We start from the raw sequence: 24,318 nt of genomic DNA on the forward strand, positions 1-24,318 counted from the left end.
TTTGATTTCTTCAGTGACCCATTGGTTGTTTAGTAGCATATTGTTTAGCCTCTGTGTGTTTGTGATTTTTTTTCTCATAATTGATTTCTTTTTTTTTAAATTTTTTTATTTTCCCACTGTACAGCAAGGGGGTCATGTTATCCTTACATGTATACATTACAATTACATTTTCCCCGCCACCCTTTGTTCTGTTGCAACATGAGTATCTAAACAAAGTTCTCAATGCTATTCAGCAGGATCTCCTTGTATATCTATTCTAAGTTGTGTAATTGATTTCTAATCTAGACTTGCTCCATGGGCTAAAGGAGATGCCCTGACATGTTTAACTCCCAGTGACCTACACCAGCTCCCCCCAAGGTGTGCCAGGCATGGGCAGTTCATACACTTTCCTGCACGTCCCCATCCTTGAGCTTTGAGTCAACTGTATTTTAACATCTAGATCCTATTGAACCTCGCCAAGGATTCAACTGCTCAAAGGTCCAATACAGGCAAAGGAAGGATCTATAACTCCCTTCCTCCTTAAATGCCATGAGACCCAGTAGTAAACATATGTACACAGGGAAAAAAGAAAAAAGCACACACACAACACATACACACATACACAGAGATGCAAGGAAACAACCATGCTAGGAGACATATCGTCACCTGCTTCCTCAACCAGGTATATTTTAAGCTGAAATTTAGAGAAAAACTAGGTAAGTTAGGTGATATTACTCCACACTGACCTTTTTCTAAGAGTCAAAAAAGCCTCCCTCAGCCTCAAAATGTGACCATTACTGACAGTGCCACAGTGATGCCAATTAGAATGCCCTGTGTTGGGATGAGGTCAGCAAAGCCAGTGAGAATACTGCAGCTCTTTTCTCCTGAACACCTCCCATGACCCTGGTCTACCACTTAGAAAAGAGGTTGGTGTTAATAAGCATGCACCTTTTTTCTTTTTCTTTCTTGTCTCCTTTCATTCCTGCATATGTTTGTTTTTGCTTTGCTTTAAAATTCCATTTCTCCACTGCAGTGATAAATCACTGCAGGTAAGGTCCACTTACGAATGTTAAAATTAGTGCAAAAAACCTCATAGAGAAACAGGATATTTGCAGAGTCTCCAAGTACCTCCCCCCAAAATGTATTAATTACAGGGGTGTTTTTTAACAAATACCCACATATTCTTTGACACTGCTCCCTTTAGGAGGTGGATCTTAATCCCCTTCTCCTTGTATATGCTAGACTCAGTAACTTGCTATTAATAACAGCATGGAAAGAGAAAAATATAAGCTGTAGAGTGGAGAAACCTGGCAGACACTCCCTCACACAAGTGTTTAGGTTAATGTGAGCTGTAATAAATCCTACCAATATCACATACCCTCCGATATGATGTGACGAGAAGGCTACTTGGGCTTGATAGTGTTCTTCCACCAAGTCTATAATCCAGTCCAATTATGAGAACGCATCAGAGAGACCCAAGTTGAGGGACATCCTGCAAAATACCTGACCCAATACTCTCAAAAATGTCAAGGTGATGATAAGCAAGAAAGACTGAGCAGAAGGAGACTAGAGAGACAGGAAATCTAAACGCAATATGGTACCCGAGCTTGGATCTTGGAATGGAACAAGGATATCACTGGGAAAAGTAGGAAACAAGAGTAAAGTCTTAACATGGAAACAACCCAAATGTCCATCAACAGATGATTGGATTAGGAAGATGTGGTATATATACACAATGGAATACTACTCAGCCATAAAAAAGAATGACATAATGCCATTTACAGCAACGTGGATGGAACTAGAGACTCTCATACTAAGTGAAATGAGTCAGAAAGACAAATACAAATACCATATGATACCACTTATAACTGGAATCTAATATCCAGCACAGATGAACATTTCCACAGAAAAGAAAATCACGGACTTGGAGAATAGATTTGTGGCTGCCCAGGGGGAGAGGGAGGGAGTCGGAGGGATTGGGAGCTTGGGGTTATCAGATACAACTTGGAACGGATTTACAAGGAGATCCTGCTGAGTAGCATAGAGAACTATGTTTAGATACTTATATTGCAACAGAACGAAGGGTGGGAAAAAAAATGTATACATGTAAGAGTAACTTGGTCCTCATGCTGTACAGCAGAAAAAAAATTTAAAACAATAAAAAGTTAAAAAAATACTCATGCATAAAACAAAACAAAACAAAAAAAGAGTAAAGTCTTTAGTTAACAGTGTTGCATCAATGTTTACTGCTTAGTTTTGACAAATGTACTGTGGTTATGAAAGATGTTGATACCAGGGTAAGCGGCAAATGGGAATTATCTGTGCTTTCTTTTGCAACTCTTCAGTAAATCAAAAATTATTTCAAAATAAAGAGTGAGAAAAAATACATCAAAACAAGTAAACAAAACCAAAACCAAAACAAACAAAAAAACCCCTGAACAACCACTTATCTCAGTGGAGTTGTAGAAAGCCTCTGGGTAGGATACTACAGAACCCACACCTGGCATCAGCTTGCTCACTGACTCCAGCCTTGAGTAAGTTCCCCTCCCAGGACAGTTCCTCCATCTGTTACAGGATGGGGAGCGGAGGGTAGTTTAATTGTATTCAAGTCTTGTTCACAGGGCACAGCCTTGGTTGTGTATGGAGTAAGCTAAAAGTAAAACCAGGTCCTGTCTACCCTCATTCACCACCAACTAGTACAAATGTCCAGCCAAAGTAAACCCACTTTCCTCTGTTCTATCAGGTATCCACATAACGTTTCATTGCATAAAAGTTTTTGGTGTAAAATGTTGAAAAGTACTGGAATCAATCATTTATAAGGTTCCTTTCTAAACTTCATCCACCCTCCTCTGCTAAGTCTTCCATGAGTTAACTAAAAAGGACTTAAAGACTCCCTGGCCTCTCTAGTCTGTGAGTTCTTCACAGGAGGAGCCATGTCTGTTAACCTAGGTTGATCGCTTTCCCAGCCCTTGGCGGGGGACAGAGTAGTCAATACAAGTACACTGGTGCTAGATAAGATGCTAGGAAGCCAATAACCTCTTGGAAAGAGAATGAGCATTGAACATATCTCTGACCCCAGGGTCTTGCTAACATCATCTACTGCAAAGAGATCCTGACAATGAGGCATAAGTTTTCAGCTACCAACTGATGTCCAAATCCAAGCCACAAAGTATGATCTGGATGGACTTCTGCAGGAAGACCTTTCTGCAGGAAGTTTCCCTTGATCCCTCCAGCCGGAAGTGACTTCCTCCCCCTCAGTGTTCCCACTATCTGGTCTGTGCCCCTGACACAGTACTATCTTGTCTTCTTTGAACACTTGACTCAACACCACCAATCAAAGATATGGAAACCTTCATCTTGGGACCCCCTGCAGTGCTTAACCCAGTGCCTTGTGCATAGGAGATGCCCTATGAAAGGGGAAGAAGTGAATGAACAACCTCCAGGTCTCCTTGTTTCAAAGGACTCTAAACACCCAGAGATCTAGGTTTGAATCCCAGCTTTGCCATGCCCTACAGTGTCACCTTAGAAAAGTCACACATAACGTCCCCGGGGCCTCAATCCCAAGTCAGCTTCCGGTTAGTGCTATTGATGAATCCTATAGACCAGATCACACAATCCCAGGGGTCTGACACAGTACTTGACACACACAGTGGGTGGTTGTTCAAGAAATATTAGTTATATGAATGACCAAATTGTAGCCTCTCTGAGCTTCAGTCTCTTTATCTGTAGAGTAACAATATGAATACCTAGCTTGTATTTCTGCAGTGAGATTAAATAGCAGAGCACAGTTATACATCCAGCACAACGCCTGGTGCATGGCAATTGCTCAATAAATGTTTGTTTCTCTTCTAGTCTTTTCCCATCAGGTATTCTCTCCAATGAGGAGACTCACTTAAGCACTTCTCCCAGCCATGGGCTTCATTACCGAGGCCAAATTAAGAATCCAAGGTGCTTACATTTGAGAAAAAGCACAAGATGCTAGACCACGGAGCGCAGAGTGCGGCATGGGGTGTAATGTATGCACAGTAGCTCTGCTAAGAAAACATCCAGGCCCCCAGTCGAGAGACTAACGCAGCACCATTAGCATAACAGGTGTCTCTGCAACAAGAATGACACTTTTAAAGACAAATCCCCCCAATTCAGTCCCCAAACACAGGAGTGCATATTTAATTACACTTAATGCTATCTTTTCCCTCCAGCTCTGTGCATGGAGGGGGCACCTCACTCCACAAAGTCGGGAAGATTTTTATAGAAATGGCTGGAATCCAGAACTGCTTCCCAGCTCCAGTGCCCAGAGGAAGAACCTCAACAGTGGTGCTTCAGGGAAGGAGCCCTGGGCTTGCTTTGTCTGCTTGAAGAACAGGCAGCTGAGAAAGAAAATTCTGGGATGGGAAGAGCAGAACACATGGGGACCCAGGAGAGCTCAGGTTCACTGTGGCAAAGCCCTGGACTGATCTTGTCATAAATTAGTTTTTAACACACACAGCAAACAAAATGGGACAGGTATAACCATCATCATAATTTTTTTTTCTAGAAGAAAACTGAGATATAGAGGATCGGGGTGATTTTTTTTTAATGTCACAAAGCTGATGGTAGAGGAGCTTAGAGTTGAACTCAGGCTTGTCTGGTCTCCAGTCCATGTGCTTTCCTCCTTACCCACTGTCCCAGTGGTTCTCACTCAGTGGGCACCTATGCTGTGATGTGTATTGTACCACCCATTTCACATACATCATCTCAATGAATTCTTAACCTGTTTGGTAGTATTCTTCTTCTATTTTACCAAAAAACAAGAAGCCAAAAAACAAAAAACTAAGGCTCAAATAAACTTGCCCAAAGTCATAAGTAGAGGGGATGAAAAATTTGAGATTTAACCCCAAATCTGAATATATTTTATCCTCAATGTCATTCTAGCTTGATGTGTGAATTTATATAAGTGAATTTCTTTACTGGGCTTTGGTTTCCCTCGTTTTAAAACCAAGACTCTGATAAGCAGAGATTTAAAGGTTCCTTTTGCCTCTAACATGCCATAATTGTATGTGTTTCTCTGACATGGGTTTTTTCCCTGTTTGCCACCACAGGGCATCCTTAACCTCCCAATTATCCCCAGCGGATGCTGAGATATTTGGTAAATGGAGATTTGGCTTAACCATGGAGTCACTGTATGATTTTTGACATGATGAACTTTTCTAAGCTTCAAGCAGGGATAATAATAATAATAATAATAGCTACAATATCAATGTCTAAATACCCAAGGATGGTTTTAAGATAAAATGCAATAGGAGATGTGTGAACACTGTCTTCAAACTGCCAAAGCACTGCACAAATATTAGTTAGCATTAACAGCAAGTATTACTATTATTGCTAGAGTGAAATGCATTCTTTGAGGATGACTAACTTCTATATCCACAAAGAGCTGAAAGCATCAATGGTACTCACTGGCCCTCATAGGAGAATCCCTGTGTTTTATAAGATCTGCTCTCTAAAATTCCTCACGCAGCTTTGAACAGATACTAGGATATGTGTTACAAAGGGACACATATTATATTGAGAAGGTGAGGAAGTTTTACTATAGTGTCACAGCTAAAAGCATCAACCTTGGATGTCCACAGACTGGGTTCAAGCCTGAGCTCTTCATCATATTAGAAGTGATGGACAGCTCCATGCCTGACAAGAGTCTGCTGCTCTGAGCCTCCAGTCTCTCACATGTAAAAGGCAGTAACTGAAAGCCTCCTCACCAGACTCTTGTGGCGATGAGATAAGGTCAGAGTGTGAAAAGCATTTAGCGCTGTTCCTGGCACACAAAAAGACTCAGCAGAGGAAGTTCCCATTGTGGCTCAGTGCTAACGAGCCTGACCAATACCCATGAGGATGCCAGCCTGACTAGTATCTATGAGGAGGCCTCATTCAGTGTTAGGGATCCAGTGTTGCCATGAGCTGCGGTGTAGGTCGCAGGTGCAGCTTGGATCCTGTGTTGCTGTGGCATAGGCTGTCAGCTGTAGCTCCAATTCGACCCCCTAGCCTGGGAATTTCCATATGCTACAGGTGTAGCCCTAGAAAGAAAAAAGAAAAAGAAAAAAAAGACTCAGCAGACTCTGCTATTATGAATACCAAAGTGGTACAAAGTGCAAGCTGCGGCAGCCAAAAGGATGGTGCCATGCACATGGGCACAGAGAAGGGGAGCAAGAGGAGGGCTCAGGTGTTCTTTCTCAATGCCCATTTCCCAGGTGCCCCACTTAAATACGTACCCTTTCACATGATGTTAAAGGGTGAAAAACGCATTTGCTTAAAAATCCATCTGGCTTTTTATAACTTCCAGAGACCAAAATCTGCATGGGCAGCAGTTCTTCGCTGCTCCTAATTAATTCCTAAACAAAGACTGCTCCAGCAGCAACAGAGTTTATGAAAGCCAGTTGACCTCCTGGTGCAGAAATGATGACACAGATGTTGTGGCTGCTTCACAGCCTCATTTTTCATTTTGCACCACTTGGTCAGGCCAGCCATGCCTTCACCTTCCAGGGAGCAGGAGGTGGTCCTTGGGGTGACCCCAGCTGTCATCCCCCATGGCTGCTGGCCTTCTTCCACTCAGGAGCCTCCCAATACCAGCCTGGGATGGAACAGGCCAGAAAATCACAAGCTTGGTCTCTGCTTTATCTAAGAGATCCCCCAGTTGAGAACTCTCTGATGTGCATGGTGCTTGGGAGGCTATGGTAATAAGAATCACAGTCATCAAGAACTTAACATAGACCTATTATGTGTCAGGCTCTACCCTGGCATTCTGCCTGGGTTATCTCATTTCATTGAACATGATCTTCTAGGAGATGAGCTATTGTCCTCAGTTTAAGGTCCAGGAAACAGAATATTGGAGATAAGAAGAAAGGTGTGCATGACTCTAGAGCTGCCTGTCATCAAGCACTTCCTACAGACGAGGCACCAATCACATCCCTCTGTTTCCTCGGTGAAGACTCTTCACCACTCTGAGGACCGCTGATGGCTTAGTCAACATTTCCACATCACACAGGTAGTAAGTGGAGAAAGAGAAACCTAACATGTGGGTCTCTCCTCCAAGTTAGCCGTTCTTCCAGTTCCACTGGCCTTAATGTGCCAACAGGGGGAACTTGGGCTCCAGACTCAGGGCCAGGTCTTGGGCTGTGGGTGACTCAGGAAATCTCAATTTTCTCACCCATCCAAGGGGCATAGTCTTGAGACTGCAATGTGTGACAAGTTCCAATCATCTACCTCTCAGTCCATCCAAGAGTTTACTGAGCTGCTAGTACATGGAAAATGCTCTAAAAGCCCCTCTCCTCTCCCCTTTCCATCCTTTGTGCTTTGTGATCACCTCCTTCCCTCTTTTTCCTCTTCCCCTTTGTCCCTGGAATAGGACTGAGGAAAAGAATATTCATTCCAGCTTCCATTATCCTTCAGCCATTGTCCACTGAGGAGGCTCTAACCATACTTCTCTATTCTAGCAGTACTAGTGCTTTTCTCTATTAGTTTGCTCAAGCTGCCATAACAGAATTCTGCAGAGAGGGTGGCTTGAACAAAAGAAGTTTCTTTTCTCCCAGTTCTGGAGGCTGGAAGTTTGAGATAAGGTGCTGACAGGAGTGGTTCCTGGTAAGGGTTCCTGATAGATGGCCAGTTTCTCACGGTGTCTTCATGTGGCCTTTCCACTATGTTCCCACTTCACTGGTGTCTCTTCCTCTCTTTATAAGGACGCCATACCTATTAAATTAGGGCCTCACTCTCAGTACTTTTTTTAACCTAAACTACCTACTTATAGGCCTTATCTCCAAATACCATCACATTGGAACTTAATATTTCAGCATCTGAATTTTTTTTTTTTTTTGGCGGGGGGCAGGTGGGGGGGATATGATTCAGTCCTGTAACTCTGAATTCCCAAAGGAAGGGCAGGCAAAATATCCAGCCCAAATTTCACTGTGGACCTTAAATTACCTTCTATAGTAGGACTTCAGGCAACTATCCACCAGTGGTCCCATTTACTCAGTTCTGGCAAGCAGAGACTTCTTGTTCTGTCTCTGACCAACTGTATGACCCTAAGCAAACCCCTTCTCTGAGGATTTGCCTGCTCTGCTATAAAAGGACATTAAAATGGACACCTACTTAATAGATTGTCAAGTTTTCATGAGATGTTAAATGGCAACCTATTCTATCAACATTAGTAGGTGAACAGTGTTAAGCTCTAAGAATAGCTAGGATTTATTGAGAAACCTCTATTTATCAGATACGAAGCTTGCACTTCTCATGGATGCTTCCAAATCTGGCAATGTTTTTATTAGAGGAAGTACTACGCTTATGCCTCATTTACATTTGAGGAAATCAAGGCTCAGAGAGGGCCAACAGCTAGCCCAAGAAAACACAGTTAGCAAAAGGGTGACAGAACCAGGTCCACTGACAGCCCTCTTCCTACAGCTGTGCTGCCGCAATTACGGCAAAGGCACAGGCCCGCCCTGCAGGTGAGCTACCTTTCCCTGAGATCATCTGCAATGAGGAGAGGAGAGGGCTCCCCCACATCTCCCCCTAGAAGACCTCCAGTAGCTCTGTGAACCATCTAAATAAAGCCTCTGGAACAGACACATTTCACACTCCCTATTAAGGGAGGCCAAGACAGGACAGGCCTCTAGATGTTTCATTAGGAGAACATCAGGGCACATAAGGACAGTCATAAAACAGGAACTGAAGAGGGTGTCTGTGGGGAAAGCCCAGAGTCACTCCTGCTTGTGCCCCTGCAGAATTTGTAAGAAGAAAGGGAGGGCTGGGGACAGAGAGGGTCAAGGAGGGGGTGAGATAGAGATGTGGTGTTAGAGCTTTACAGCAGTTGCAGGGTCTAGACCCCAGCCTGGCTGCTCCCTCACTGTGTGACCTTGAACAAGCCCACTTAACATGATGTACCTCAACAGTGCAATCCTTGAGATGGTGACAGCAATGCCTGCAGGGCAGGGTTTTGCAAGAATTAAACCATAATTTTAAAAATGAGTGGGTTGAGCCTATGGTTTTCCTACTGCTCATGTCAATGATCTGAGGGTTAGTGATTCTCCACCTTGGCCATTGGCAAACATTAGGGGTGGAGCTTGCTGTCACGTGGATTCCCCAGAAACCCCAACACCAGGTGTTCAAATCTGGAAGACCTGGGCAAAACCCAAGAGATTTCCACTTTAAACAAACACCTGAGGAAATTTCTATGTAGGAACAAGATCTGGCTCCACATCTAGTGAAATTCCAAAACTAAACAGAATAACTTAATAATATTAGGTGATTTTTAAAAATCCCAATGCAGAGCGTAGTAATGCAAGGGCTTTAAAATCAAGACATTTGGTTTCCAATCTCACATTGCTGATGTTGGATAAAATGCTTATCAATTATGGATTTCAGCCTCTTCCCAAGTGATACAAACTATCCTACAGAATTATCTTAAGAATTAATAAAATAATGCACATAACACTCCCAGCATAAGCCCTGGAATATAGTAAGTATTCAGTACTATTACGATGACAGGTTCACTTTCCTTTTTTATCATTTTTCTATTAGAGTACAGTTCATTTACCGTGCTGTGACAATTTCTGCTGTACAGCATAGTGACCCAGTCATACATGTATATATTCTTTTTCTCATACTATCTTCCATCATGTTCTACCCCAAGAAACTAGATATAGTTCCCTGTACTGTACAGTAGGACCTCATTGCTTATCCATTCTCAGTGTAATAGTTGGCATCTACCAACTCCAAACTGCCTGTCCATCCCATTTCCTCTCCCTTCCCCCTTGGAAACGTTCATTTTCAACTAGCACCTGAAAGGACCTCGTAATAACGTCATAACTGTGGAAACCCAGGAGTGGAAACAGAGGAACAAAAAATTTTTCTACCTTAATTCCAACCTTACATTTTGTTTAATCAAGTAATTTACGGGGGGGGGGCAAAATTAAATTGTGGTTTTAAACACTTTGATACAAGCAGGCACTGCAATCATGATATATCATCACTGACATATGCCCAGCTCCTCCAAGTGACAGATGACAAACAAAAGCAGGACAAGGTCCTCCATCACGGGCAGAATCATTGAGTTAATGGAAGAATTATTGCCTCTGAAATCCACTCCAGTCCTATTGAGGGGAACGTTCCAATTTATCAAAGCCAAATGAACATTAATTGCAGCAGTCTGGTAAGTTTTCCAGCCGCTATGACCTTCATTGAATTTTAATCCAAAACAGATAAGATTTCCTTCCACACAAGAGGAAACAACACAATTAGCTCAACATGACAGCTAGATTACGAAGCAGGCACACACACACAACACGCACACATTCACACTCACGCACACCCCCAGTGAAAATATTGATTCTGCTTGACTTAAAATTCAGCACCAAGGAGGTGGGCAGAGAAAGGTAAATACAGATAATTACACATCTGCATAAACCCCCCTCCCTTCATTCAGGAGAAAAATTTTGGAGGCAGAAGCCAAGATGGAGAAGGTGGCAGGCAGTAATGGAGACAGAATTTCCGTTAACTGCGGTAATTAATGTTATGTCTCATCGGGGAGAGATTAGGAAAAAACAGAGAGGGAAGGAAGAAAAAACAAGTATTATTTTGCTATTAAAGACGCCCTTGAGCTGGGGAACATTAGCAGCAGAAGTTTGAACTGGGTAATTGTTTGACTGTATAGCTGGATTTGCAGACAGGATGATCACCTCAATGAAGTGAAATATCGTCGTGCTGAATCTATATGTTTACCGCTCCCACAGCACAGAGCGAGGGGCCGTCTGCTGAGTGCAGATCACAGCTGAGGGAAGTTTAGAAACTGTAGTGCAATGGGGAGCACACACACACACACACACACACACACACACACACACACACGGCATCTAGATGGGAGGGCAGCTCTGTCACTGACCTACGACATGACATTGACCAAGTCACTCTTTAAGACTGACAGCTTAGCTTCTGTATTTGTTTTCACTCTAAAATGGAATTGGGCCAGATGATTTTTAATTTTTTTTTTCCTTCTTAGGACCACACCCAAGGCATATGGAAGTTTCCAGGCGAGGGGCTGAATCGGAGCTGTAGTGGTGGCCTACACCAGAGCCACAGTAACCCTGGGTCTGAGCCACGTCTGCAAACTACACCACAGCTCACAGCAATGCCAGATCCTTAACCTACTGAGTGGGGCCAGGGATCAAACCTGCATCCTCATGGATACTAGCCGGGTTCGTTACCACTGAGCCACAACGGCAACTCCCAGATGAGTTTTAAAAGAACTATTTTTGGTTTGGTTTTGGGGGTGGAACTAAGTCAGAATGTTTGTCTTGATCCCTTCTAAAGATGTGCTGCCTTATTCCACAGTCTAAGGTCAGGCCTGCCTTAAGAACACACAGGGTTGGGTATTAATTAGATGATGATGGAGATGGGTCCCTAAGAGATCGTTACCCATCCTAGCATCTGTAAGAGAAGAAGTACTATAGAGAAAATAGATTACCTAGAATCAGAAACTGAAGTTTAAATTTGGGGCTCAGGCACTGGCTGTGTGATCTCAGAAGAACTTGGTCTTAACTACTGAGACCTTGGTTTCATTGCTGGTAAAACAGAAACATAATAGAAACAATGTAAATAAAACTGACGATAAAACATTGGTGTAGAGTTTATATAGGTGACCTCATTTTAATTCCAGAAGGTAGAAACTATTGTTAACACATTTCACAGCAGAGGGAACTGAAGCACAGGGGAGTGACTTAACCAACAGAGAGAACAGTGGTGAGGCCAGGATCTAACCCAAGCAATCCTGCTCCAGACTCAACACTTTTCCTGCATTTAACTCTTTCATTGTGACATAACTATAGACTCATAAGAAGTTCCAAGAGCTTGGATATAGTTCCCTGTGCTGCACAGTAGGAGCTCATTGCTTAGTATAAAAGAGTTCCTATACACTTTACTCCCTTCCCCCTAAAGGTAACATTTTTCATGACAAATTACAGTTGGATCTCCTTAGCTACACGTTCTTCATCCATGGACTCAACCAATCCACTCCTGGTTGAATCCATGGATGCAGAACTCACAGAGACAGAGGGCCAATGACACCACACCATTTTATATAAACAACTTGAGCATCCATGAATTTTGGTATCTGGGGAGGGGTTCCTATAGCCAGTCTTCCATGGATACTGGAGGACAGCAGTAGGAAAATCAAAACCAGCAAGTTAACAATGACACAATCCTATCAACTAAACTACAGATCGTATTCTGTTTGAATCAGAGTATAGTTGATTTACAGTGCTGTGACATTTTCTACTGTACAGCAGAGTGAACCAGTCATAAATATATACTCATTCTTTCTCTCATACTATCTTCCATCTTGTTCTATCTCGAGAGGTTGGATATAGCTCCCTATGCCATATGGCAGGAGCTCAGTGCTTATCCATTCTAAACGTGAGAGTTTGCATCTACCAATGCAAACTCCCAGTCCATCCCACTTCCTACCCACCCCAAACACCCCACCCCAGGGCAACCACAGGTCTGCTCTCCATGTCCACGATCTGACTCTGTTTCATATTTTCCACCAGTGATCTTTTTTGGTTCATGGTCTACTTCAGGATCCCACGTGGCATTTAATTTCCAAATCTCCCTAGTCTTATCTGTGACAATCCCTCAGCCTCCTCTCTCTCTCATGAGCCTCAAACCTCCGAAGAATGCTGGTCAGCGATTGGGCAGCAGGTCCCTCACTTTGCGTTTACCTAGTGTTTTCTCATGATTGGAATGAAATTATGCTATCTGGGGGAAGAAAACCATAGAAATGGCACTGTGCCCTTCTCAGTGCACCCTATCAGGGGATTCGGGGTGTCCGTGGCTTCTACTGCTGCTGCTGATGACCTTGATCACTTGAGGTTATCGAGCGGTTGAACAGTGGACCCCAAAAGATATATCTACATCCTTAGCTCTAGAACCTGTAAATGTGACCTTATTTTGCAAACATAATTAAGGCTCTTGTGAGTTGGAGATCACTCAGAATTAAGCAGGTGGATCTTTTTTTTTTTTTTTTTTTTTAATGGCTGCACCTGTGGTGTATGGATGTTCCCAGGCTAGGGGGTCAAATTGGAGCTGCATCTGAAGGTCTGCAACACAAGATCTGAGCCACATCTTCAATCTAAGGTGCAGCTTACAGCAGCGCTGGATACTTAACCCACTGAGCAAGGCCAGGGAGCAAACCTGCATCCTCAGAGACTATGCCAGGTCTCAACCCACTGAGCCACAATGGGAACTCCTAACCAGATGGCTCTTCAATCCACAGACACATGTTCTTACAAGAGACACAAAGAAGAGCAGCCGCAGAGAAGGTGACATGAAGATACAGGCAGGAACTGGAGTTACATAGCCACAAGCCAAGGAACATGTGGAGGCACCACAAACTGGAAGAACTGAGGAACAGATTATGCTCTAGAGAGCAAGTAGCCCTGCTGACGCCTTGATTCTGGACTTCTGGTCTCTTCTGGTCTCCAAACCTTGGAAAGCATCAATTTCTGTTACTTTAAGCCCCTCCGTGTTTGGTCATTGGTGATAACTGCCCTAGGAAGCTGATGCAAGTGGTATCTACAAGATCGTTCCACTGTAAAGTCACTGTTTTCCTTTCATAATGAATACAGGGGCGGGCTGTGATTCTTTGAGACTCTGAAAATATCCCTGCTTCTTCTTTAGTTTCACCCATTAATTTTAACATACATCGGTGGATCTTGTCGGCAGTAATTATCACAGTGGTGACGGTCTAATGGTGATTTTCTAGCTCCCTCTTTCCTTCTACAATTATTAATTGAAATTCCACTGTAAGAAAGAGCTATCTCGTCTATTCATTTATTTACTTAGTCAATTATTTATATCAGGGTTTTAGAGTCGATATTCTTAATAACTCCTTCCCAACTCAGCTCAAAGCATGTTTTCCAACACCAAGTCCAAGGGCAAATTAGGAAGGAGTTTTTTTAAAGGCAAAAGAAAAAGAAAGGGATCTTCTCTGAGCACTGTTCTAAGATACTTCATGTATCTTTTCTCATTCGCTTCTCCCCTCAGCCCCATGAATGAAGAACTCATAGCCTCACTGGAAACTCAGGAGAAATAAGAATCAGACGAGTTCAGGATTATGTCTGAGGACAAACAGCAATACGGGGAAGAGTATGATCTGAATCCCTATCTGTCTGGCTCCAAACACACATTATGTGCACCAAACCAAGCTGCCTTCTGAAGATGGGGAGAGGGGAGAAAGGGGAGGGGGAGACAGAAGCGCCAATGATCCCACATCCAACTTTACTGCAGGTGGACACAGGGCATGTGGGAAGGTGAAGAAACAGTGAGAACCCTGCATCCCACTTGCACACAAGCCATTCATTCATTCCCTGTCATCAGAACAGCACAGGGAAGCCCCAGGTTCCTGAAGGAAAATGAAATGTGAAACAACAGGCTGGCAGAAAGCAGGTGGGGCATGCCACGCACGGCCACAGAGGGGATGTTCCCCTTGACTTTTCAGCCAATCCATCTGGCCGCCCCCCCCTTTGCCTCTCAGCAGTCTCTGGATCTCCCCTCCCCATCCCTTCTCCAGGAGTTGCCTCTGCAGCCCCCTCCACCTGCTTATCTGCTGCCTTCTCAGATCCTGGTCCAGAGGCTCAGACCCTCCCTGTCTCTGCTGGATGATTCCCACATCAGTCCTGACTTCCTCCTCACTCTGGTCCTCCTAGCACCCCACCCTTCACCCCTGCAGTCCACCCTCTGGCTCTTTCTGGGAATTGGAGTGTATCTGGTCCCTCTCATTTTCAGAGGGACCAGAGAAACAACAGGGAAATCTGCTGTTTCTCTTTCCCTGTTTACTCCTCTCTGTGTGGCTTCCTCCACGTCTTTTATTCTTTGCTTCCTCTTTCCCTGCCTCTTCTTCTATTGCTAAATCCTTTTCTGTCTGTTCCTGCAAATTTCCCTTTATTTTTCTATATCTATCTCATTGTCCTTGGCTCCCTTTATCTGTTTCCATTTATTTCTCTCTGCCGCTGGTCTTTTCTATGCATCCAGTATACAACGGTTGCTCAGTAAGTATCAGTGGCTGTCTGTTTCTCTCTGCCCTCCTCTGTCTCACATTATGCAGATTTTTTTCTTACACACTTTCCCATTCTGTAGTCTTTCTTGGCTGGAAGGTTCAAAGGAACTGCCTCCAGGGCTCCCTTCCCGAGATGCATCTCCAGGATGCCTTTGTCAAGCTTCTCCATCTGAGCTGGATTGTTGGCTCAGATGAAAGGAGTGGGGATGGGAAATGTCTGTTTTCTGGCTTCATTTTCTCTGTCTGTCAAATGAAGATGGGATACAGTCTACTGCTATTTGCAGTTGTCCACATGCCCCTTCTCCAGATAGGATGGCATATCCCTGCCATTGGCTCTGGGCTAGACCACATGAATGTGTGAGACCCTACATCTGAGCATTTGCTTTAAAAGCCATCCTAGATTTCTGCCTGCTCTCTTGCTCATTCCCTCTGCCATGAAAACAAAACGTCTCAGACAGGGGTTCCCCTTTAGCCACAGTTCCAGAAGGAGAAGACAAACAAATCTAAGCCACTGTGACTGCAGCTGCTGGCACAAAGTGCATGAGAAATAAAGCATTGTTTGGTCAATCACTGAGATTCAGAGTGATTTGTTCATAGAAAAAATAAGCCAAAGCTGACTCCTTTCAAGAATTGGATTCTACAAGGTCTAAGATGTTTTCAGCTCCGACATTCCAAACAAATTGTATAGTTCTATTGCTTTGGAGAAAACCTAGCCAAATGCTTTCATGTGCATTATATCAATTTGACGTCAGTATTTTCATTTTGCAAATGACCAAATGAGAAGCTCAGAGAGGCGAAGATTTGTCCAATTCTCTACCACTGATATAAAGTACAGCCTAAACTTGAAAACAGGCTTCCTGACACCAACCCCATACTCATTCTACTTCCCTAAGCTGCATCCCTAATGTTGTGGGTGATAAGCCATGACTTTTTTCTCCTCATCTTCCCATAAGCCTGGCGAGAGACCCTGCAGGCTTTTAGTGAATCCTTGTTGTAGAAGCAGGTCAAGACCAAGCTTCGAGGTTCATGTAGTTCACATTTTTAAATATTAAAACAAAAGTATTTGTGATTTTAAAAATTCCACTTTCTGGGGAAAAAAAAAAAGTAAATGGGACTGATGAGTTATAGCAGAAACATAAAGATGTACTTGGGATATCTGTATTGCCAAACTTCATCATGTTTTAGCAACAGATAAAAGTTTGAGGATCTCAATAGACAGGATGCTAAGCAAAGAAGAGAATGTGACCTGCACAAGGTCACAGAGCATATGAGGAGCAGGGTCAGCACGTCCTGAGCCCCAGACCATAGCTTTTGTGCTCTGTGTATCACATGATTTTCCCACCACTAGATTTTCGCTGCCATCCTTTTAAAAATAATTCCTCTGAGTTAGGATGTTTCCCCTTCTGCTCTGCCTCCTCTTGGAAAGGCTCTGAGACTTAGAGTCTGTAAGGGCTTGGTTTCTCCCACCCTGGTTACCATGAGCATCCTTCATTAATATCACTTATAAATGCAACAGCAATAGCTCTTATTGTTATTGGTTGAAGTGTATCCACCCCAAAAAAAGACAGGCTGGGCTTCAAATCCCAGCACCTCAGAATGTGACCGTCTATGGAGATTGGGTTTTTATATACAGAGCTAACTAAGCTATGATAACCATTGGGATAGACCCCAGTCCAATATAACCAGAGCCCTTATAAAAAGGACAAACGTTGGACACAGAGACAGAAACCCACACAGGGAGAAAGCCATGGAGTAGAGGTTATCCTGCCACAAGCTCAGGCACTGCTGGAAGCTAGGGGAGAGGTCTGGGGCAGACCCACATCTTGACCTCAGACTTCTAGCCCCCAGAACAGTGAGGCAAGACATTTCTGTGGTTTAAGTCATGCTGCGTGTGGTTCCTTGTTATAGGACACAGACACCTGTAAATAGCAGAGTCCTAACACTTATGACAACCTGACTATGTGTCAGGCTCTATGTGGTTCCTTGTTATAGGACACAGACACCTGTAAATAGCAGAGTCCTAACACTTATGACAACCTGACTATGTGTCAGACTCTATGTGGTTCCTTGTTATAGGACACAGACACCTGTAAATAGCAGAGTCCTAACACTTATGACAACCTGACTATGTGTCAGGCTCTATGTGGTTCCTTGTTATAGGACACAGACACCTGTAAATAGCAGAGTCCTAACACTTATGACGACCTGACTATGTGTCAGGCTCTATGTGGTTCCTTGTTATAGGACACAGACACCTGTAAATAGCAGAATCCTAACACTTATGACGACCTGACTATGTGTCAGGCTCTATGTGGTTCCTTGTTATAGGACACAGACACCTGTAAATAGCAGAGTCCTAACACTTATGACGACCTGACTATGTGTCAGGCTCTAGCATGTGTGCTTTCTATGTATCCTCATAGGTGGTCCTCCCAACAGCATCCTTTGGCAGGAAGTTCCATTTTCAGCCAAGTGTGGAAGAGAAAACAGAAGCAGAGGAAAGAAACATGCCCAAGTTATGTGGCCGATGAGTCGGTTATGGAGCCAGATATAGAGCTGCAGACTACCAGGTTCACAGTTCTTACACAAGAGTTACCATAGGCCTACATTTTCTCGAAAGTAGAACAGGAATAATAATGCCAATCTTATGGTTACCATCAGTGAAACCACTGGGTGGAGGGAAGAATGAGGAATAACACACACACACTACCGTATAAAACAGATGATTAACGAGAACCTACCATAGAGCGTAAGAAAATCTACTCAATGGTTTGTAGTAACTTATGTGGGAAAAAAGAAGGGATATATTTATAGGTGTGGCTGCTTCACTTTGCTGTACACCTGAAACTAATACAAAACTATAAATCAACTGTACTTCAATAAAATTAAATTTTAAAATGACATCTATTAATTAGGATTATCATAAGAATTAAATGAGTAAAAAATGTGCCGATTACTATAACATATAACAGTGCTTGCGAGCATTATTAAAGATTCTTTGCTGTCTTGATTATTTTCTCATAAATTTTCTAGATAGTTATTCTCTTAACATGTGATCCCCAAAAGCTAAAACAGTGTTTCAAGTCTCATCTGGAACCTTCTAAAGCTAGTGGCTCAGGAAGCTAGTTTTTCATGAATGTAACTTAAAATGTTGGGCCCATTTTAAGAGGCAAATCACATAGAGTTGGCTTATTCTGAGCTTGTGGATGATTTTTTAAAGACCTCCCCCCCCCCCTTTTTTTTTTCTCTTTTTCTAGCAGATAGGATTTTCATTGTTGGGTTTAGTGGGCAAGTAAAGCCTTGCATGATTGAGTAATTAAAAAATGAACGAAGGAAGGCATGATATACTGTGAATGAATACATGCAACGGTTCGGGAAATAATCTAAAGCCATTTTTCACAGGAAGCTTTAAGAAGTGTTATCCCCCTATCACACATATCCTTTAAACAAAGCTACTGATTGAGAGTGGTAATAATAATTACTTAGATTTATGTGACAGTTTATAATCCTCAAAGTATTTTTCTATATGTTATTATGCCATAGAATCACAGATCTTCTAAGATTGAAGGAACTACAACAGTCATCTAATTTAACTGTGACGTCTCTCAAAATCCAGATGACTAGGGCTTCTAGTTTTTGCTGGCATACCCGCAGAGACAAGGAACTCACTACCCTCTGACTCAGTCTGCTCCACGGCTGGAGAGCTCAGACACTTTGCAAACTTGATCCTCTGTAGCCTCACCCTTGCTGGGGCCCATCAGTACAAATCTGTGGCATCTTCTGTAGGATGATCCCTTTGAAAGAAAAGTGTCCTCAAAGGTTTTCTGTTCTCACACATCAAATCAACCATTTCCTTTCATCCTTTTGCTCAAAACATTTTGGCCAGAGTCCTCATCACTGATGTCTTCACAGTTAACTTTTTTTTTTTTTCTTTTTAGGGCCATACTTGCAGCATATGGAAGTTCCTGGAGGCCAGGGGTCAAATCAGAGCTGCAGCTACAACCTACACCAAAGCTTGTGGCAACCCCAGATCCTTATCCCACTGAGCGAGGCCAGGTACTAAACCTACATCCCTGTGGACACTGTGTTGGGTTCTTAACCCACTGAGCCACAGCGGGAACTCCTCTACAGCCAACATTTTAGTAACAGCTACCACTTTGTGAGCACTTACTGAATCCTGGGCTCTGCACCGTGAAGAATCATGTCCAGAGCAAAGACTCTTAATGTGTGCAGACTGGAACGCTCATTGGTCCTCACTGGTGATGTGCGCTTCAACAGGTTATAAAATCTCCCCAGCTCTCAGGTTCCTCATCTGTGGATGAGGGCAACGGGAGTACCTATCTTACTAAGGGATCAGAAGAGTTAAATGGAATGATGCACATGCTGCCACTCGACTGTGCCTGGCAAACGGGAAGTCCTCAGTGAAGTTAGCCGTCATTTTCATTATATGTGTGATCTCCTTCATTACTTAGGAAAAAAACAAAAAAAACAAAAATAAGAATTAGGAAACATTACCCCAGCTTCACAGATGATGAGGTTGATTTAGCCAAGGTCATAAAACCAATAGCCAACCATAGAGATTTAACCTTGCAGTTGACTGCCAAGTCATGAACCCCCCTTAGCATTACCACAGATTCCGCATAAGGTGTTTGTATGAATGCGTCCATCATATTTTTTAATTTAAGCCAGCTACTAATGCAGGGAGAAGAGAAATGGTGGTCTGCCATACAGCTTAAGGGCCAAGGATCTGCAGTCCACCTCTCTAGAATGAAATATTGATTTTACCATTTAACCTTGACCAACTCACACCGATAGCTTTTGATATTATTAACATCTCAGAGTCCACATCTATGAAATAAACATAATAATAGTATCCACCTTAAGATCTGCTGTGAGGATTAAATTTAATAATGCATATAAAAAAACTTTACTACCCAGCATATAGTAAATATACAATAAATGTCAGGTATTGTGAATACTTCTCTAGATCAGATAAGAAGATAATGGCAAAAATAAGGCTAAACCCAAGGTCTCCTTACTCCAACACTCCAGCCCTTTAAACACTACTACAATGGTAATAGTAAAAGTCACTGTTACTGCCAGACTGGATATTAGGTACTATTTCTATATTTCTTTCCCTCTTCTCAACAACCCTGTGCGACTGGTATGATCAGTTGATTCAGAGATAAAGAAACTGAGGCTCAAAGAAGTGACTCCCCAGAGGAAAACCATCAGGAAGCAGGAATCAAGAAAGACTGAGTGTTCCGAACCTCTGTTCTGTTCTCTGCATCCTTCCTGCCCCCTGCTTGGCAGAAGCAGGCATGCGACTGCCTAGAGTAGCTAAAGCTGGGCCCTCCGGCTAGAGGAATGACCCTCTACTCTTTTTCTCTGCCCAGGGGTTCACTGAGTACCTCCTTGTCGTGTGACCCTGGAGATATTAATAGTCAGATGATGCAACCTTCTGGGATGAAGTAGATGCCCAACTTAGGACTTAACAAACCCAAAAGAGCATGCTGGTTCCACTCCAGCGGGCATGGCTTGTAGCAGGTTCCAGTGACTGAGCCAGAGCTGGTTGCCCTGCATGGGTGGGCAGGACATTTTGCTGAGGAAAGTGGATGGAAAACATTGACCTGACCTCCAGATTTCCTTGCGATTTCATTGGATGATTTGGTCTTCTCACAAAGCAACTCGGATTGCACCAAAGATGAAAACAAGGCGAAAATTGACAGAAGGAGAGCTGTGGGGTTCTGAGTAGCCATGTGAGAGGAGTTTGGGATTTGGGGAAAAGCCTGGTCTCATAAGTGCCTTCTTGTTAACCATATGGCCTTACGTAAGTCAACTGAACTCACGGAGTCTCAGATTTTTCATTTGTGAAATGTGGACACAGATCCCATTCACCACGTATGCCACTTTAAATGTTTGGGGTTTAAAAGATTGAATTTTTTATTAAAAAGATTAATTTTTTTTATGATTAAAAAGAGAAGTTCCTACTGTCGCACAGCAGGTTAAGGATTTGGCATTGCTGCAGCTGTGGCTAGGATTCGACCCCTGGCCCAGGAACTTCCATATGCCACGGGCGCAGCCAAAAATAAATACATAAATTTTCAAAACATTCTTTACAGATTAGGAAGGTGAGGGTGAGGAGAAGCTGACACTCTTTTTGTTCTTACTGAATTACCTGTGGCCAGAATGGCAAGGGCAGAGTCTGAGCCACAAAAAGATCTGCCCTCCAGGCCAAGTCCCACTCCCTGGGGTGCAGGGATCCTGGACAAGTCCTAATCTGTATCTGGACCTCAGTTTATCTTTGTGTGAAATGAAAGGGTATAATACATCACCATGTCTCCATAATAAAAGTACCTAGTGATAAAACTAATGCCCTTATGTGTCAAGTTCCTCTAATCCAAGTGTTCTCGTCCACAACAAGCATTAGTATAACCCTCATTTATAGATGACAAAACCATGGCATAGAGGAGTTAAATACTTTGCCCAACATCACCCAGAGTGTAAAGCAGCAGAGTGGACCTTTACACCCAGGCACCCAGGTATTCAGGTGCGGGTATCTATGGTTATAACCATGTCATCCTACCTCTACAGAGAGGGCAGCATCTCTGAGGCATGTCCCACCTCTGAAAGGCTGGGCTGCCATCAATGGTTATTTAGAGGACTAGTGTTTCCTGGACACGACTCTCTCCGAGGGTAAAGTGAGGACAGGAAAGTCAAGATTTTGGAGCACTGAAGGGGGAAAGGGCTGGTGGGACCACAAGGTGGTATCCTTGGGCCACTCCAGCTTGAGGGCAGGGAGGGTCTGGAGAGGGCCAACCTCTGCACAACCTACCCCACAAGCCACATCCCAAATTACAGGGATTGAGAGACATCTGGGCTCAGCAAGTCCTTCTTTCCAAGCTTAACTCACTGAGCAGAAAAAAGTAAGGAACAACTACAGTCTTTGGGGAGAGAGTCTGATTGAGTGGAACTAAGACTGGATATGGAGGCAGGAACAGCCTATGCAGGACTCACTGATAATGAAATAATACTATCTGGGTTACTGGGTTACCAGAAGGACATATACGAGTAATTGCTTTGCTGAAAACACGGAAAATGCTAAATACTAGTCCAAACCAAGTCTCTCCCTTGACATTACAAGATGAGCAGTCACACCCTGTCAAGTCTTCTTAACATCAGATGGAGCCCCAGGCCCCATGAGGAACCCAGAAAGGACCCAGAGATGATGCCTTATGGACCTGCAACCCAAAGTGAGCGTGCAGGCACCCACTTGGCTTGGCATGTGGCTGCACCACTCGCTAAATATAAAAATGGGAAAAGTCTATCACACTCCATGAATAACACAAAGGCCTTGATTTGTTCCTCCACGTGATGAGCGTGCGTTAGGTCCAAATTTAACAGTGCTGTCTGGCTGGGATATGTGTGTGTTTTTCCAAAAAAGAGAAAACTTCCAAGCACTTAATTCAGCCCTAATAAGAATATCTAATTCACAGTGCAGACTGAAGACGGACCAGGAAGCACAGAGACCAAAAGCCAAGATCTGCTCCACTGTAGGCTCTTGGTAAGCACTGAGAGCTGGGTCACAGCCCTCCTGTGTTGAGTGGCCTTGGGCCAGCCGGTTCACCTCTCCGAGCATACCTTTGTCACGCATAGGTTGAGAATAACATTTCGTACCCTCGTGCAGCCAGCAGAGCTGCGCTAAAGGGGAAAAGGAGACAATGATGTCGGAGTGGTTTGAGGAGGGAAAGCACGAGAGGGGTGCCAGCTATGGCTACGATCGGATCTCTTCTTGAGCCAATTCGACCCTGTGCATTCTGCATTTTCATTCTTTTTTTCCTATCTAATGTGCAAAGCCCTTCATGACAGCTTTTAAATGAAATCCCTCATGTGAGTCTACGTCCATGTTAGACTCCCATTCAAGTGATTTCTGCCCTAGCATCCTTCTGTGAGGAGGCAGCATCCTCAGAGAGTTCCAGATCATGGGGCCAACAGAGACGGAAGGCCACGTCATCTGTGATATGGAGGTGACGCGCCTGACTTCTTGGTGAGGATGCAATGAAGCCATGTCCATGAGCATCCCCAGCACAGTGCAGGACGCATGGGGATCAATAAACCCCTGTCCTGGGAGAAACAGAGGGTAGAGGACAAAATTCAGTTTTTGGAGTCAGGCACGTGCAGATTCAAATACCCAAGAGCAGCTCTGTCTCCACCTGGCTCTGTGACCTTGGGCAAGTTTCCCTGCCCCTCGGACTCAGTACTGACAACGGTCAAGTGAGGGTAGTGGAGGAGCTTCTATCCAGTGGCCACCATGCACCGTCTTCACAGCAGGGGGTGTGGTGAGGGTTAAAGTGACTGGCACATCAAGGGCGCTTGGGAAAGGGCAGCCCCATTCCAGTTGCGTTTGCTCAGTCATTCTTGGAAAGGCCAGCTGTATTTTGGAGTGCTGACCCTCAGCCCTGGGTGAAGTGGGCCCAGCACGTGACGGATGTTAAACTGCTATTCCCAGAGAGGTTGGCCAAAAGGCCAAGGAGTTGAAGCCCCTTTATTTTCTTCTCTGAAGCACAATTAGTTTGTCACAGCTGACAGGTGATGGATGAGTATGTGTCAGTCCAAGTGACACCACAGAATCCATCTGACCTTCCGTTTATCGTCCTAACCTCTCACATTCAGCCAGCTCCTTCCCTCCCCCAGCCGGCAATCCCTGGCCTCCTCCCACCGTCTCTCCACCGCCCCATCAGCACCCAGTCTCCCTACTGAGTTCCCACCCACTCACCATGACGGAGATGTGGACGATGTGCATTTGCTCCTCGACGATCTCCGAGGGCTCCTGCAGGGTGGGGGCGGTGGCCCGGGCCAGCTGCCCAGAGCTGCTCATGGAGACGTGGAAGTACAGGGTGCCGTTTTCCAGCCACTGCTGCCTCCAGTGCACCAGCGAGATGTCCGCCGCCGTGCCCGACATCTCTGCAAGACAAGACCCAAGGCGCCTGGTGAGGGGACGCCTGGCCCCGGCGCTCCGGGGTAGGAAGAGGAGCCACACATATCCAGGGGCTCTGAAGGCACCTAGCTTGCACCAGGATCCCTTTCCTGGTGCCCAGAGATCACCACTTCATTTTCAGATGAGCCAATTGTAGCCAAGGTCCTCTCTCAGCAACCAAGTGGCAGAGGCAGGATTCGAACCAAGGGCTGCCTGGAGCCCTTCAGACAGCAACACACAGGAGAAGGTAATTCATTCTACTCCAGCAGGGGTATGGACCTAAGCAAGG

General features: G+C 44.2%; 1 protein-coding gene across 2 annotated transcripts in view; it reads right to left on the bottom strand.

Moving 5' to 3' along the window:
* Window positions 1-24,318, bottom strand: part of ASTN2 (astrotactin 2) — a 912,080-nt gene that overhangs the window by 757,716 nt on the left and 130,046 nt on the right. For both annotated transcript variants that reach the window (XM_047768264.1, XM_047768263.1), the window contains exon 2: window positions 23,829-24,016. In XM_047768264.1, the coding sequence (XP_047624220.1) occupies window positions 23,829-24,016 (188 nt within the window). The remainder of the gene's footprint in view (window positions 1-23,828; window positions 24,017-24,318) is intronic.

Source organism: Phacochoerus africanus, chromosome 2, assembly GCF_016906955.1.
Source record: "Phacochoerus africanus isolate WHEZ1 chromosome 2, ROS_Pafr_v1, whole genome shotgun sequence".
NCBI lineage: Eukaryota > Metazoa > Chordata > Mammalia > Artiodactyla > Suidae > Phacochoerus > Phacochoerus africanus.